The sequence below is a fragment of the Coturnix japonica genome, chromosome 4, assembly GCF_001577835.2.
Source record: "Coturnix japonica isolate 7356 chromosome 4, Coturnix japonica 2.1, whole genome shotgun sequence".
NCBI lineage: Eukaryota > Metazoa > Chordata > Aves > Galliformes > Phasianidae > Coturnix > Coturnix japonica.
The window spans coordinates 4,055,867-4,072,450 of record NC_029519.1 but is presented as its reverse complement, the minus strand read 5'-3'; the positions used below and the strand labels follow the sequence as shown (position 1 = coordinate 4,072,450).

The 16,584-nt window shown below is 49.8% G+C and overlaps 1 protein-coding gene across 1 annotated transcript; it reads right to left on the bottom strand.

Moving 5' to 3' along the window:
- Window positions 1-366: 366 nt before the first annotated feature.
- SLC9A6 (solute carrier family 9 member A6) lies at window positions 367-16,562 on the bottom strand. The gene is made up of 16 exons (XM_032444180.1): window positions 16,213-16,562; window positions 13,255-13,454; window positions 12,847-12,924; window positions 12,163-12,239; window positions 11,260-11,372; window positions 10,315-10,420; window positions 8,630-8,771; window positions 8,281-8,387; window positions 7,970-8,057; window positions 7,664-7,777; window positions 6,052-6,163; window positions 5,706-5,859; window positions 5,547-5,577; window positions 4,546-4,625; window positions 3,920-4,025; window positions 367-3,486 (listed from the first exon to the last, which is right to left on the bottom strand). Exons 1-16 carry the CDS (start codon window positions 16,472-16,474, stop codon window positions 3,211-3,213), a joined length of 2,046 nt encoding a protein of 681 aa, XP_032300071.1. The 5' UTR covers window positions 16,475-16,562; the 3' UTR covers window positions 367-3,210.
- Window positions 16,563-16,584: the final 22 nt, after the last annotated feature.

The window sequence follows — 16,584 nt, the reverse complement described above, 5'->3', positions numbered from 1 at the left end:
GAGAGAGCATCCAGCAACAGTGAGCCCGAGGGGCCCACAGTCATCTGCCCTATTTCAACACAGTTTAATTGTAAGGGGTGTGCTGCACTTCTCCAGGGGGGTTGTGAGGATAAGGAGCAGCCAAAAGGCATTTGTTTGATCACTAAACTGTGCCCTTGCACAGAAGAGTTCCCCTGTTCTGCTGGCACAATCAAGTAGCCTTGCTGTCTTTTACAAGAGCCAGAATGGATCGATGTAGGCTTGGAGCAGCAAGACCTGTACATCCACAAAAAGGTCCAAGAAGGTAAAGCAGCACCTCTTCTCTTTGCTACAGGTTTCTTTCTGTGTGAATTAAGGAAACATTACACACAATTCCAGAAAAAAAAAAAAAAAAAGATATTTTATAGGCCCAGAATCTTTCTTTCACAGTACAACGCAACAGTAAAGGGTTTAGTGTAAACAGAAGGTCCAATAGTGATCATCAGCTATCACAGATCAGCTGCACAAAACACCACAGCTACAGGGTTAATGCCATTACCACACAAATCGACAGTACTAGTACAAACCATAACTTTACCTACAGTGCTTTTTCCTGTGCAAAAACCACGACAACTCAATTCACAGGAGGAGGGCACCTTCCCTGTATTTTTGTGTGAGATGTCCAATTCCTCCTCGGAGTTGTCCCATTTGGCAAAGGGTCTTGGGGTCCAGGACACCTCCTTCCCAGCCCCTGCAGCACACAGAGCAGTACAGCTCCATGCCCCAACCTGGCACTCGTGGGCTCCGTGCTGCAGAACAGGGAAGGGAATCGGCTGAGGATCAGATGAGTCATTTACTGCATCACCCCCAAACTGCAGCGTACATTCAATTCTTTCAAAGAGTTTTGATTAAATAGTCCTGTTTATATGATGTATGGATAACAGCAGCTCATAGGTACCCCATAAAATCATCAATTGTTAATCTATTTATTTTTTTTAATGTACTAATTGAGCCGTGACCGCCATCAAAAGCTGAGGCTTACAGTAATCTGTTGGCAAGCTTGAAGAAAGTGGATAAATGATTCAAGTAGGAGGGTTGGAGAAAGAGAAGGATGCCACCAAGGCTGTGGCATGGGCTGCAGCTCTGCACCTCAGCCAGGATCACAGGAGGGAAGCCCTGCAGCACCCACGTGCTTCTGCTGCTGCACGGAGCCCAGCGCCTGCGCCGTGTTGAATTCATATTCTGACCACACAGGAAAAAGCAAGAGGTGGTTATTTATCATACCTCTTGAAAAAGGCAAAACCAAACAAAAAGGATGGAGAGGTGATGTAGTAAACCTAAATCCAACACGTACCTACTTTGTTCTTTTATTATTATTATTATTATTACTATTATTATTTATTTTAATCATTTATTTTTCCAAACACATGGAGTTAAGTTACAGATGCCATATAAAATGCACACTTTATGGAATTCCTGCATAGCAGGAAACAAAGAGCCTAACGCTAATCCGACAGCTACGTTAACAGCGGGACTGCCATTTATTGGTGCAAGGAAGATTCCCTACCTAAATATAAACCGAGTGCACCCCCCTTCTAGAGGGGTCCTATGGCAACACATATACATCTTGTTCAGAAGGAAAAAGAAAGCTTTTTCTTGGGGACAAACTGCCAAAATAACTGGTTTCGCATCCATAAATTTAAGGCAATGTTACTTAGACCTGAGAAAATGAAAAAAAAAAAAAGTAGCATATATTTGAATTGATTTTCTCACCCATAAATACACACTCAGAATTTCAGTGTCTCCTGTCTCCTTTAACTCTCAGGTGCCACCGGGGAAAACAGCCATAGGGAAACTGCTCTGAGGTCTCGGGGTCGGATCCTATGAGATGCACAGTTCATTCCAAGGAAAGCTGCTGGGAGCTGGGAGGGCTCACCCTGCCCTGGCTCTGTCAAATACACTCCTTTTAAACACCTCTGTCTGAGACCTCTGGAGTGGGTTAACTCCAGAACGTGCTACAGTGAGTTGGTAACCTTGAAAGGTTCGTATAGCAAAACTGCAGCTAAAACAGACAATAAAATCACATACAGTGAATTTCGGTGCTTTCCTCCATTGAAGAAGGAAAAAAAAAAGGATGCCAGGGTTAATAATTTCAACGCACCTTTATAGCCTTTCCTGTCACTACAGATCAAATCCTGTAACACTAGTGTGGAATCACAAATTGTTCTGTGCTCTTCCTTGGGAAAAGAAAAATAATAAAAAGAAAATCAACTGGCAAACATTGCTCATTAAATGGTAAAAGACGTGAGAGAGATCAGGTGGGGATTACAGACACACAGCATGCTAATGCTAAGGAGTTATTAAACAAAGTGCAATGATTTCGACCATACAGGAGGACGGATGGATGGACAACTCCATTCGGTACCACCCAGGTGCTGAGTGCCCCCGGGGAAGCGTGGAGGTACCGTGGCAGCCTGCAGCCATAGGGGCTGGCCGCGCTCTGGTCCAGCACGTCCACGACTTCAGCAGAGATTTGCTTGCACAAAGACACAGTCGCTTCCCAAATGTGAAATCTGGTCGCCAATTCAGGGTTTGCTGGCTGCTTCTAGAAAGCTGCTGAAAGACAGAGTTGGCCCTAAAACCTGTGCACACCCTGTGTGGTTTCTACGGGACCAGCTCCTTCTCCAGCACAACCCACCCCTCCATCAGGCTGTTAGGCTGGAGGGTCTGCCATCAGCCCTGGGCAGAGCTGTCAGGTCACTAAAACCAGAAAATCTCTAGCTCAAGGTTCCCACAAAGCCAATGAGAGCCCACAGTCTGGTGTTCTGCTGACATATCGAACACCAATCTCCAAAGATCAGAGGCAAAAACTGACCCTCATCTGAGCAGAAAGTAACTCCTGCTGCTGGCCAGCACCTCCTGCGCTCAGAGGAGGGATGGGGAGTCAGCTCCCTTACTTACCTAGCTGGGAACAAAACCCTTCATCAAATCACACATTACAGAAGCTCACTGTGTGCAAAAGACTCTTAACGCTAAAACGGTTCCACCCTACACAGTGCAGTCAACACGGTTTTTAACTTAAAATTGCAGCTTGTTCTTTACAAGTGCTTGGCAGAGAATATTTATATTCTTCTGACACCATATAAATAATATTTATACAGCTTAAACATTTTGAGACATGCATTAGACTTTAGGTAGTACACATTTCTTGATCATATATGCAAATATTACTGTCAATTAAACCAAGCAGCCTTACGCTGGGCCGTGCCTCGCGCTATCCAGGACGCTTGATGGCGGCTCCGAATCGTCCATGGGAAGGACCAGGCGTGTCCCCCTGATCACAAGTTCATGGTCCCCAAAAGCCAGCTCTCGATCGAGCGCATCCTCAGAGCTGTTCCCCACAAAGCGCCGTGGCACGTTGCTGGATGTGACCGAGTCGGTGTTGATGGTAGAATCCCCGTAGGTCAGGCTGATGTCCCCATCGTTCAAAATGAGGTCAGAGTCATCGTCCTTCAGCTGCTCCTGGTTCTGGGTGATAAACAGAGGGAAAGTGATGTTTAACGTTTCCCAAACATCTGTGTGAAATCACATAGTCATAGAATACCCTGAGCTGGAAGGGATACATAAGGATCACTAAGTCCAACTACAACAGGATCACCCAAACATCAGGGTGCTGTACTGCAGCCTTTCCTACACCATGGCCCTGCAGACCTGGGAAACACCTGAACCTCCCTGCTGGAAAAACCTGAGAAAGGATACCCAAGTTTCATGGAGCCAGCACCAAGGGAACTGCCACCCACATAGCATATGTTCCTCCACGGCCAGTCAGCTGAAAGAGCAACACGCTCATGGGACTCAGCCCGTGTATCTGACTTCCTCCTTGGCATCCAAAGGCAGCAGAGGAACACAAGTACATCAAGCCCCACTGACACTGCCAAAGAGGTGGCACCACCAGACTCACCTCATAGGCCTGAGGGCTCGTCAGGCAGCGGGCTATGGGCCCACAGCAGCCCGGCAGTGTGGTGGTGAGGGGAGGGCCGCTGTGTGTCAGCAGAGGCTTCAAGTAGCTGCAGGGAGAGGTAAGGAAGAACAAGGAACACGAGGGGAGAACAGCAGTGTCAAAGAGTCAGGGTGGATGCAGCAGTGGGGCTTGGTGTCTGGGGGAAATCACAGGAAGGAAAGAAACACAAATCCCTGGAACCACAAAATTGAAAGGGATAACCAACCCAACAAAAGGGATACGAGTGGATCAGGGCACTGCATGAGACTACGCAGCATCCCTTGTTTCATCATCCTGCACCTCTCAGCCTGGCATACGTTAGCTCATGGCAAAGCATTTGAGAGGGAGAGACACTGATCCAGCAGGAGGGCCATAAAAGGGAACATCCCTCTGCCTCCGTGCCCTTCTGCCCTGGGGAACAGGCACCGGAGACCTTTGGGGACCTTCTGGGTTTCTAGGCTGGGAACACAGCTTCGGACTGAGCCAGCACTGTGCTAAATGGCCATGGGACAGGGAAGTCAGTGCTGACTCATCTGCAAAGCTGGCATGAGGGATTTAGCACAGCCCCGAGCGCAGCTCAAGGATACTTGTGATCGAAGTTGTACCACATGCGGAACAGCCAGGCGCTTTCTGCCTTGGTGCTCCTCCTCTCGCTCTCTGGGACGCCCTGCGAGAAAGCAAAATGTTATCAGTAGAAGAGCAAAATGTTGAGATTCCAGGGAATTCAGAAGAATGCCTTCCTGCTCCCCTAGCAGAGAGCTTTGGGCACAGTGAGCACATGGACCTCACTCAGATTTTCTGCTGGGGCCTTCCAGCTTCTGGCCCCAAAGGTTAGTGCCTTGCAGCCAGCAATGTGCCCAGCCATCACGCTTAACAGCAGCTGACAGGGCCAGCCTCTTTCTAATCTCCCTTGAGGTTTAATATGCAAATAATCATGTGCCACGGGCACTCAGTGCTTCCTTTTAGATGGAGAAAAACACAAAACTGTTCAGAAGGTTCTATGAATACAATTACACATTTCATGGCAATTTGGCTTTTGGATTCCAGCTGCCTTGCTCTCCAGGAGGTGAGCAACCCAGGCAAAGGCTCTGAATGAAACAAGCCCCTGAGGTGCAGAAACCGGCCAGAGGCAAAGCCACAGCACAGCTGGGCTGCAGCACTCATCACCACCAGTGGTCCCTGCTCGGTCATGTGGCTGCTCCCAGCACACAGAGGCACAGCAAGACTGGAGATGCTACACAAAATGGGGCAATGAATGACACTTTTGTCCTGCACAGGATGCTGGGATGGCAGAAAGCCTCTGTGTCACACACATTTTGATATTAACTTCAAAGACAGAGACAAAATGTCTTGGAGCAATAACACTGACTGTCTAAACACTGCAATGAAATACTTCTGAGGCTCCCTTTCAGAACAAAAGAAAACCCCATTACAACTCCAGAGGGCACAGAAAAGCAATGACTCAAACTGACTGCAAACTGCTGAACATCCTCCCACAGCAAGAAGGAAGCAGAGCAGAGGGGAGCATTCCCAGGCTCCCATACACAACCCCAAGGACAGCGGTGCAAAGATCAAAAGCTGCACTCACCACGTTCTCCTGATCTGCATCCACACCAACCCTGAGGAGGAGAGAACAAGCACAAGGTGAGCACAAGCAGTGCCTGTGGGTGTGTGCTGCCTGTCATGGGGAAGGATGGGAGCTCTGCAGCTCCTGTGCCCACTCAGCCACACTGGTGGCCGTACTCACCGAACGTTCAGGCAGGACAGCATGGCCGTGGTGCCCCCACCAAAAACCCACACGGTGAAGAAGACGATGAGCAGCGTGGTGCTGAACATCATCTGCCGGGCGTAGGTGGCCGTGTCACGGATGGCAAGGGCAAATGCCATGGCTCCTCGCAGCCCTGTGAGAGGAAGGGACAGTGGAGTAGCTACCAGGAACAAGGTTTCACCTCTGTTGCAGGTTTCCCACTGCCCCGACACCCCCCCACTCCACCCAGTGAGTCCCACAGAGCCCTGTCCTGCCCATCCCTGAGAGGTGGCTCAGTTGGGAAGCAATGTGCAACGTGCATGGAGGCAAGGGTACAACAACGTACCAGCAAACATCATCATATGCTGCAGATTTGTTCCAATCTTATTTCTCCTCCCCAAATTCAGTAGAAATGACAGTGGGTAAATATTGGCAGCTCTTCCTAGGAAGATAGCAAGCTGTGTTTGTACTTGTTAAGGAAACTGTTCTTGTGTCTCCCATCGTATCCCACCTCTGCACACGGAGCAGATTCCTGCTGAATACGAGGAGCTCCATAAACACCAGCACTTGGGATGCAAAGAAAACAACCCAGTTCAGTGTGGGAAGAGCATGCTATGCATCACCAAAGTGAAGCACACACAGCAAATCAGGAATATCACACAGAGACCAACACAAATAATCAGGGGAAATGATGAGGGCAGGTCTGACAAGAGAGAAGAGAGGAAAGACACCACTTCCCACTGCACGTTCTCCTGTGCTATGCTCCTTCTCAACCACTACTTGGCCTTTGCAAAGCTCAGGTTTTCACAGCTTCCACAACCCCTGCCATTCCTCAGCACACCGCACAGCTCGGCCTGAAGCTATAAGCAAGGCCTCATTCCCAAAGACTATTCAGCAAAATGAAAGCAGCAGCAGCTGAGATGGAAAATAAATACCCTAATGCTCTGTATCCATAGCCTGTGAGGTACAAGGAAGAGCAGCCCCTCCATACCACTTTTCTCTTTGAAGCTGTATCTTTTAATACCAGCACCCAGATGGCAAAACTAATCTTGCAGCCACCAGTATTCAGTGCAGCCTCGAATAATATGTAAAATGCTCTCAGCTTTTATCTTCTCTCTTGAACATCATGAATTTGCATAAGAGACGTATCTCGTGTTCCTTCTCATGAATGAGCCACTTCATCAGTGAGCCCGTTCCTACTGAAGAAGCAGAGCACATCATTTCAATCTGAGCACCCATATGCATTTCCATGCTCCTTGCTTCCCTCACCCCACTGCAACGTTGCAAAAGCTAAGTGGGGAAATTCAGCAAACCCCACTGGGAACTCACAGGTCAGCACTGGTGAAGATAACATTTACTCATCTGTATAAACATGCTTTGGTGCAGGCAAAGGGTGAAAATAATTCTGCACATCTGCAATGGCTTCCCTGCAATATGAACAAATGCTTTCAGATCCTCACTTTTCTGAGATGTACCAGGGCTGGTAGTGTGTCCTCAATAGCATCAGCCAGCAGAAGGGAAAATCCTTTCTCACTCCATCACTCAGAAGCATCTCCTGTAGCTCTACTATGCTATTTTGACAAAAAAAAGGTGCTTTTTTTCCCCCAGAGTTAATCAAAGATAATAGAACAGAACAAAGGAAACAAACTACTCCATCAGGAGGTGTCTATCTGCCACGCTGCCACACAACGAGGCATTACATTCACATCCAGCCCTGAGCACCTGCAGAAGCCCATGGATGGGCCTTGGAAGCAGGAAAGACAGCAAAGAAGAAAAGCTGGGAAAACATCATCATAAAAAGCCAGCAACAGCATCATTACATAGGAGAAATCCTCTTTTAGAAATAAAGCTAGACTGAGTGGGGGAAAAAATGTGTTTGTATGAAAACCACAAACCAGGAATGAGGAACCTCTCCTTTTCTTACTTATAAACAAAGAAAAATAGACTCTAAAGGATACAAAAGCCCCCACCACGAAGGTAGGGTTAAAGATGTGGTTCTGGAAGGTGAACAGTGCAAGTCCCATGTAGGAGAAGATGAAGTTTTCTGCCAAGAAATTCAGAAGTTCGAACAACTAAAAGAGGAAAACAAATGAGAAGGAAGTTAAACACAGATTTAACATGAAGAACGTTAGCCCATCCATCACAGAATATACACTTCTGCAGAAGCAACCCCATCAAAATGCAGCTGCAGACTGGCAGATGCCCTTTATTCTGGATAGAAAGAATACTGAACTGCAGATCTGGGGGATGAAAGGGGCTCTCACCTGCTTAGTTCTGTGCTGGGACTCTGTAGATAAGTTGTTATAGGTGTAATGGGCTTGCGTGATCCCACAGAAGAGTACAGCCACCACACCTGAGGAGCACAGCATCGCGTTAGACTCCTGGCCACAAAAGGGGAGCTAAGCTGCACCCCAGCAGCGTGGGGTTCAATGCAATAATCCTAAATCCCAGAGCAATTAAACCCGTGGAAGCAGAGGGAGAGCCCTCTGCAAGAAGCAAAACCCAACGGCACCATCATCCCAGATTTCTGTCTATGATCCAGGAACATTTCTATCCCAGATGGAGCTGGAGCTTGCCTGTAAAACCACATGCTTCAGCCAGCAGGAAGGTGCTCCAGGACATCAAGAAGAACAGGCCAGTCTCCAGCAATGGGAACTCCCGCAGCTTGGTGAACTTGGTGACGTTGCAGATGGTTAAGGACAACTTGGAGAGCAACTGTATGTGAAGGGTGTGCAATCTGCATGTCACAGCAGCACTGCGCTGCCTGCCCCCATAAAGGCCATGGGGCTGCCTTTCACTCACTTAGGCACACGATCATGAAACACTGAGTCTGGGTGAAATGCAGCACAGCTTAAAGAGGAAGCTGTTACAAAAAAGCTCGGGGGGGGGGAGGGGGGGGGAAGAGAACACAAAGAAAAGGATATTAAAGCTGTCACAACTCCAGTAGCTGCTCCCATTGCAAAGGATCCACTGAATATCCCCAGGAAGATCCCGATGGACTTGAACATTGCAGTGACGTCAAACGTGTGGCTGTTGTCACCCGCCGGCTGGTATGCAACAATTGAACTGAAAGAGGGGAGAAAAGCACACACAAGAACAAAACACTCCTTAGTCTGCTTATCAAAATGCTACGACTGCTATGAACCGTGAGCATGAGAAAACAGAGCAGTGGGGAGGGAGCAAACTGCCCCGGCCCACTTGGGTCCACTAACTCCTGGTTAACCATCCCTTGGCTGCCTCTCAGAAGTAACCTTTGGGCAGTTGTTGTTTAACGTTCCGAGTTATGCTGGAACAAAAGGTTACCATCACCCAACACTTCCTCCAGCTTCCCCCCAAATAACAGACCAACACATTCCTGCAACACAAATGATAAACCAACACTTTCCAACTTGTAATGGCTCCCTTCTTCCCTTGCTAAATTTCCCCGCTATTCATAAAGTTTAATTCTTCTGCATCATCTTTACACTGCAAGCCACAGGTTTCATTTCTTTCACCCATCTCCTACTTCCCATTCACTACCATGGTCTCATCCTGTGGTTTCGTTGTTTTGTGTGGGTTTGTTTTTTTAAATCCCAGTTGGTTTCCCCCTGTTTGGATGCTGGTTGGGCACTTGACCCTTTTGCAGCCTTTCTCTTGGTTTTGCTTTTTGCACCACTAATAAAGCACCATTGCCTGCGCCCTCTGGGAGCCGTGCATCAGCCACTGTGAAATCCCCTTTGGGAGAAGCAAGCTGCAGCCCAGCCCCACACTGCACACCATTTTTCAGTTCTGCCTTCAGTTCCCCTTTGCAGCCAGGTTCCCTGCCACCAACTCTGCCACAAAGCGCCTCCTTGCAGGGCAGGAGTGATGCAAACAGTTCCAGAAATGCTCGTTTTAGTAAATGCAACCCAGTCCGGAGCTCACAGTGCTGCCTCCACGTCAGTAAAACCCACGCAAGCAGCATGACAAGTATTCCAGAAATGTTTTCTACATTAGTCGTAGCTATAAGTTAACCTGTCACAACTGCAGACACGATATATTTCCAGATAAGCTCCCACGATGACAACACAAAGGCAACGCGGATAAAATATGCCCCACATGCAGAGGACATCAAATATTAAAGAATATTATAAAACACTCTTTAGAAAGGCAGCCACTTTCTGGTGCGGGCACTCAGCACGGGATACCAGCTCCAGCAGTGCCTGTGTCTTGAGGCACAGACAGCGGGCAGAGGAAGCAGACAGCTGCTTTAGCAGCTATTCCCAAACCAACACAGTGTTTGTGGGTGGGGGGCAGGCAGGAGCTGACAATGAGCAAAGGGCTTCAGAGGGATCCTGTGGCTGGCATAGAGATGCAGTGCTTCTGGCATGTCAGAGAGGCTGTGTCAGCAGGCCATCAGAGCACAACTTCGTGCAGCAAGACACTGTAACTCCAACCCACACTACCCAGTATTGTCTTCATGGGGGAGAGTGATCAAAAGATCACTACAGCTTCTGGGGACACTCAATAGGAAGTTCTGGTATGGGCAGCACCGATGCTCCTGTTTTACAGGAGTGAGGCCTGGTGGCTCCCCACAGTGCCCAATGTGTAATGTATGAAACAATTAAAAGTAAAAACAGAACACACTTACGAAGACAGCACTATGGCAACGGCATCATTGAGGACGCTTTCGCCAAAGAGAAGGGCATACAGCTCAACATCAACCTGGAGTTCATGGAATATGGCAAGAACAGTCACTGACAAATAGAAAAACAGAGAGACATTCAAAAAGGTGCCGTCAGTTTGGTGGCATCAAAGACAAAAGGTCTCTTTTAGAAAGCTGCCTTCCTGTACTTACAGCAGCACCAGCTGCCCCCCCTGTGCTCTTCCTGCCATCTTTCTGTTCTTTAAGACACAGATTTGTTTTATGATTGACTTTCCCATCCTTTTAGGAAGACACATCCTGGGCGTTAGGTCTACACCCTAATGCAGAGAGCAGAGCCTGCTGCCAGGGGCTGCTAACTCCAGCCAGCTCCTTGGGGTGACCTTCCCAACAATGGATGTGGCTCTGGGCAGCCTGGTCTGGTGGTTGGTGACCCTGCACATAGAAGGGGGTTGGAACTGGGTGACCACTGTGGGCCTTTTCAACCCAGGCCACTCTATGATTCTATGATATATGAGTAAGATAAATATATTGGAACTCATGTCATGAAGATCAGTTTTCTGTTAGATTAACCCATTCCAAAATGCCATCCAAACGGAGGCTGAAGGCACTTGGTTTCATTAAGGTTGAACTAAAACCTCCCACATGGTACATCTCATTCTGCACTCGCCACTTGTGCAGGATGTCAGAAGCAGACAGCACACCTGTCCCAATGGACCCAGAAAAGCTGAAAGAGAGCCTGGACTTCACAGCAGACCAAGATTAAGAAAAGCAGAAGTTTGCTAAGTATTAACACATCTATTAACACATAACTGGAAGGAAACAACAGGGAAGAAATCTGAAAATGGGAAACTGTGCAGGTTTCAGATCTCTCCTTTCTTCCCCTCTTCCCCAAACACAAGCAAAACAAGGGAAAAAGAACACCTGACATACCTGGGTCGGTAGCTGATACAATGGCCCCAAAGAGGAGGCAGTCAGTGAAGTAGAAGTCTCCCCCGAGCTGCCCGGTGACCTTCATCAGCGCGACACAGCCGTACAGGACCGAGCTGCGGGAGCAGAAGAGGCCACTGCTCAGATCTGCAGAGCAAAGAGTTCCCCAGAATCTGCTAAAGTAACCCCCTAAAGCTGTCCAAGGATAGGAACACCAACGAGCTGCATTGCATGAACTCAGCCTGACGCAACACCAGAGTCCCGGAGCAGAGTACAGGACTGGAATTCAAAGCACCAGCAGCACAGCACCAAAGTACAGCACTGGGAGGAGATGGCGCTGAAACTCCACTGCCAACAACACGGCCAAGAAGAGTAGCAGCCAGGGAAATGGGACAGGCCACAGCAACACCTCTGGGATAGACTTCATGCCAACCCATTTCAGTGGCACAGCCTTGGCCTCAATACAAAACATCCCAAACTTCCAGCCAGGAAGAGATAATGCAGGTGCTGAGCTTGGCTGAATCCCCTGGATCTCCAGTGGAAAACACCACACGTCCACGCACTGCTATTCAGAACAGGAATTATCTGGCTCCCTCTGCGCACACAGACAAATGGTCTGAAACACAATCTGTGTTTGCCAGGCATCTGCCTCCAGCAAGTAAGGGCAGGACACGCGCTGATGATCCTGCTCTCCACTTGTGTCTCTCACACTTGCTAGGACTGCACTTTCAATAACTTCAAGTCAGCACCTGTTTTTCACCTGCCTGGCTGCATGTCTAGATGTTCTGTATGAGGTGCAAAGGAAACACTGCATCCAGAGGAGCCCCAGGAACCTGCCTGACCTCCCAGCCCCAATCCATGCACAGCTCACAGCCCCCCCAGCACCACCCGGCCTCAGCTGCTCACCCAATCACCAGGCAGGAAATCGCAGTGCCAAGAAAAGCGTAGGCCAGGATTGATCCTAAGTTCCTGAAGAAGTGCCTCTAGAAGGGAAAAAAGAAACAGAAGAAGAAAAACGGATGACACTTCTTCACTAACAGTATCTTTCAAGCTGTGCCAATGGATCGATACCTGCAGCAACCTGTGTCCAGTGCAAACACCACGAGCTGTGTGAGCACGGCAGCACAGTGTGCAGCCAGAGCAGCACAGTTGGTGCAGCATTAATAAACATGAGGATATTTCCCTGTACCGGTGTATTTAACAAGGTGCTGCTTCGAGCCTTGGGAACTGATTTCCTAATGCAGCACATGTTCTCCTTCCTTCTCCCGCAAGCTAAACAGGATCATTTTCCTCTCCCTTTCCATTTCAGAGCTGCTGCTTTCTAAAACCTCCTCACTTCCCAAAGTGTTTCAGAAGTTGGGCTGGCTGGAACGGCCCAGCTGTCATCCAAACCCCTGCACAAACCCAATGGCTGAAGTTGCCAACCCTTCCTAAGGCAAGGATGAGCCCCACAACCCTGCTTCCCACCATCCTGTGTGCACTGAGAACGCTGCACCCAATTCCGCAGCTGCTAAGCAAGATTACTCTCAAGTATTAAAAATGCTCTGGGGGCAGAGGAACTGAAAATGTGGGCATTGTAAAGGTACGTACCCTTTTTAAGCTGTAGCCTGCATAAAATATAATTGGAGGAAGCAAAATGTTGAAAAACACCTCAGGATCGAAAGTCACCTGTAAAACAAATACACACGAGAAAAAGCAGAATGGTTTGTTAACATTTTGCAAGACAAAAGAGAAGGAAGAATGAGGTATGAGATACCCTGCATTCCCCCCAGGTAACCACAGAGGTGTCAGAGCTCTTTCAAACCCACAGCTTAAAGTCTAAAGCAGCTCAAGTTAACATCAGCTGCAAGCACAGCCTCATTGCATTGCACGTTAGCATGGAACCAAAGCAAATATTGATTAAAAGAAATCACTTAATCCAGCAGACACGGGGTTTCTGTATTTGCACACAAGCACTGTATGGTGGGGAGCACCCCATCTCCTTGCCAGCACCCTCACCTTCCTCAGCATCTCATTGTCCTGGACGTTGTTGAGCTCGTGGGCGCTGATTTCTCCCTTCAGAGTATACTCATAGAACTTCCCGCTGACGTTCACCAGCAGCGTGGCAGGGCTGGTCTGCACCTGGCAGCTCAGAGTCACGTTGTTGACATCACTGGGGACGTGGATGCCGTAGCGCAGGACCACACCGACCAGGACACCTGGGGAACGATGCACAAAGGGCCAGGGATGGATGCTGTGAGAAGCTGGAGACCTGATAGGATCGTGTATGACCAGCGGAGAAATATCTTTTGGCAGGGGATGAAAAAAGGTACCAGGAGCTGTTGTGAATGCTTTGATGACAGTGAGCATCTTTCTGTCCCAGGCCAGAGTGAAGGGGATGCTCATAGGCACTGGCCAGAACAGCACAGATGGTTTGGGGTTGCTTTTAGTGCCATCAGTTCCCTCATTCCAACCTAGCAGAGTCATTCTATGAACCTCTACACTCCACCTTCCATGAAACAATGGGAATAGCTCCCTTCTTCCCCAGACAGCAAAACCCTTCCCAACAGGCAGTGGAGCCACACAGCCACCTCCTGCACCGGGGGAGCCTCCCAGCAGCAATCCCTGCCACAGTAACACGGGTAGCATTTGGGGCCAACCACTGTGCTCTGCTCAGTGCCCTGCACCTTTGTCTCCACACCAACAGCACCAACCCAAGGGTGAGTCAGCACTGCCTGCTGGGGTCCACTGGGGTGGATCTGCAGTTTATATGGCACTCCTCATTTGCTGCACAGCTCGTTAGCTGCATGCCAAGGTCTCATGTTCAGACTGATGGCACTTGCCAGCATGAGCTCCTCCAGCTCCCTCTCTCAGGCACAGTGCACTGAACACTCCCAGCAGTGCCTCCTGACAGCCACATTTTATGAGGACAGGATGTCCCATGGACCCTTCCCATTCAGCCTTCTTCACAAAAGGGTTGGTAAACTCCTTGCTTCAGGCAGTGCTGAGCCACAGAATTCCTACAGCCACAAACTTGTGTGGCAGCTGTCTGTCTCCTCAGCTGGAATCCCACCCAGGGACACCAGGGCTCGTGGCTTTGAAATGAGATGCCCTGCTCAGCGAAAGGAGGGAGAGGTTTCGGTGGCCGCTGGGAATTCAGGAAGGATCCTAACTCACCACCTCTCACCTCTTAATCCCTGTTCCAAAGAGGGGCTACATCTGATAGTGGTGCTCATCCCCGCCAGCTCGCTTACTCATGCAGCTGTTCCCAGCCCTGCATGCCAAACAAGTCCCTGCTCTGGCCAGGAACAGGAGAAGGAAGGGGATGGGAATGCTCTGGAGCCAACCTTCCCTGCTCACCTCCCATGTAAGGGAGCTGCCCAGAGGCTCCTGGCACAAACTCGACCCAGACAGCCCGACCTGTTAGACATCAGCACCAGCCCTGGGCTAAGCAGACCAAGCCCAGCACGTCCTCTTCTTTCTGATGGTCTCTTAGGAAATAGCTTAAAATCCCCTGGCATTTGAAGGGCTGTCCCAGCAGCAATCCGTGAGCCACCCACCCGTATCAAAGTGGTACCAAAGTGAGAACCTGAAGCTGCGAGCAGCCAGGAGCTACAGGCAAGGCCAGCGAATTCATGCAGTCCTTCTGTGCAAAGCACAGGATTATTTTCACTGCATTCATCCCAACTTCATTAGAAAGAACAAAAGCCCATGGGCATTTTTTTGTGCCCCAGGTGCTGTTGAATGTATCTCAGCTAAGATTTAAAACACAGAGCAACAGATTATGACAGCAGCACCGGGAAGCCAAGGGCACACGTTAATCTGGACACCAAAAGGAAAGAGAAATGCAATGAGCACCCAAAAGCATTGAGCCAACACCCAGCTGGGATGAGTCCAGGGGCCAAGTGGGAACCAGTACAAGGAAACTGAACTTGTGAAGAAGCTCTGGCACATCCCCGCCAGCCCCCGAGCCGAAATAAAACAAGCCTGCTCATTTAATTGGCCTAAATGCTGAGTACCTGGGGTGTGGGAACCTCATTTCAAACTCTGAAATGAAGCCCAGGGGCTGCTGAGCACCTATTGTCTATCCCAGCAAAATAACTCCTGCTCCTGAACACCAGCCCTGAGCCAACAGTGCAATTTGTAAGGTATAAATCCACCTGAAGCAACAGCTTATAACTCAGGGTGAGAACACAGACACCAAGGAACTGTGATGTATGTCAGCAGGAAGAGATGCACACAGAAGTTCTCAGTTCTCGGGGTTTGTTTTTCCCAACAAAAGACAAGCTGTTACAAACTGCTCCCCTGCCCTGATGTGAGGGGCTGTTTGCAGCACCTCCATGTCTTCCACCCACCTCCCCTGGGCTGAAAGCATCACAGTGGCTGGGCACAGCCAAGCTGAAACAGCACAGATTTTGTTCCCAGCGGCCTTGAGGTTGTTGCTGTAGCACAGTGGGGTCCCACCAAAACCACATCCCTGTTGTGACCCAAGGGACAGAACATAAAAAGCAGTGAGAAGTCTGGATTCTCTGCCTGGCCAGGCAGGAGATGGTACTTTTTTTTTTGCCAACACTTCTCTAAGTGCAGCCTGTCAAAGAGCAGATGGAAATGGTGTGTTTTAGATGAGGGCCGCCCTCTGAGAGCACAGCCAGGAGGTGATAACCGTGATAACAGGTGATAACAGGCCATGGGTGAGCTGGGCACCGTGTGCTTCCCCACCCCTTTCTGAAGGCCATTCAGCTGAGCCGTGGGCCAGCAGCAGGCACAGAGCACAGCACGGCTTCCTCCCACGGGGAGCTCGGCCACGGCCACGCGTGGCTGTGCAACACCAGGGATGGGCAGCACAAAGCGGACTGCAGCACCCACCAGGAGCCGCCTGTTGTGCGCCACGCTCATCACTGCTGCCCGGATAAAGCTCTGTTAATCATTCCCCATCACGCTCGGCCTTCAAACCACGTTTCCATCCGCAGCCCTCACCGTAGATCATGGCGAGCCCGGTCTCGTGGAGGAATCGTGCGCGGCGGTGCTTGAAGAGCCATATGGTGAGGATGGTGAGGGTGAGCAGCAGGATGAACACCAGCAGGTTGGCGCTGTCCTGACGGTGACTTTCCTCCGCCGCCTTCTCGGACACGATCTCCTCCTCCAACGCTCCGGGTCTCCCTGTCGCCGCCGCCGCCCCGACCCACATCCCGGCCAACAGCACCGAGCCCCGGCCCGGACACCGACACGGCCCCAACATCGCCCCGCCACGGCAGGAAGCGGCGCTGGGCGCAGGCGCGGGGCGGGGACGGGGCGCCGGGAGCTCGGAGAGGGGCAGGGGCTGCGGTGGGGATGGGGATGGGGGGCTGT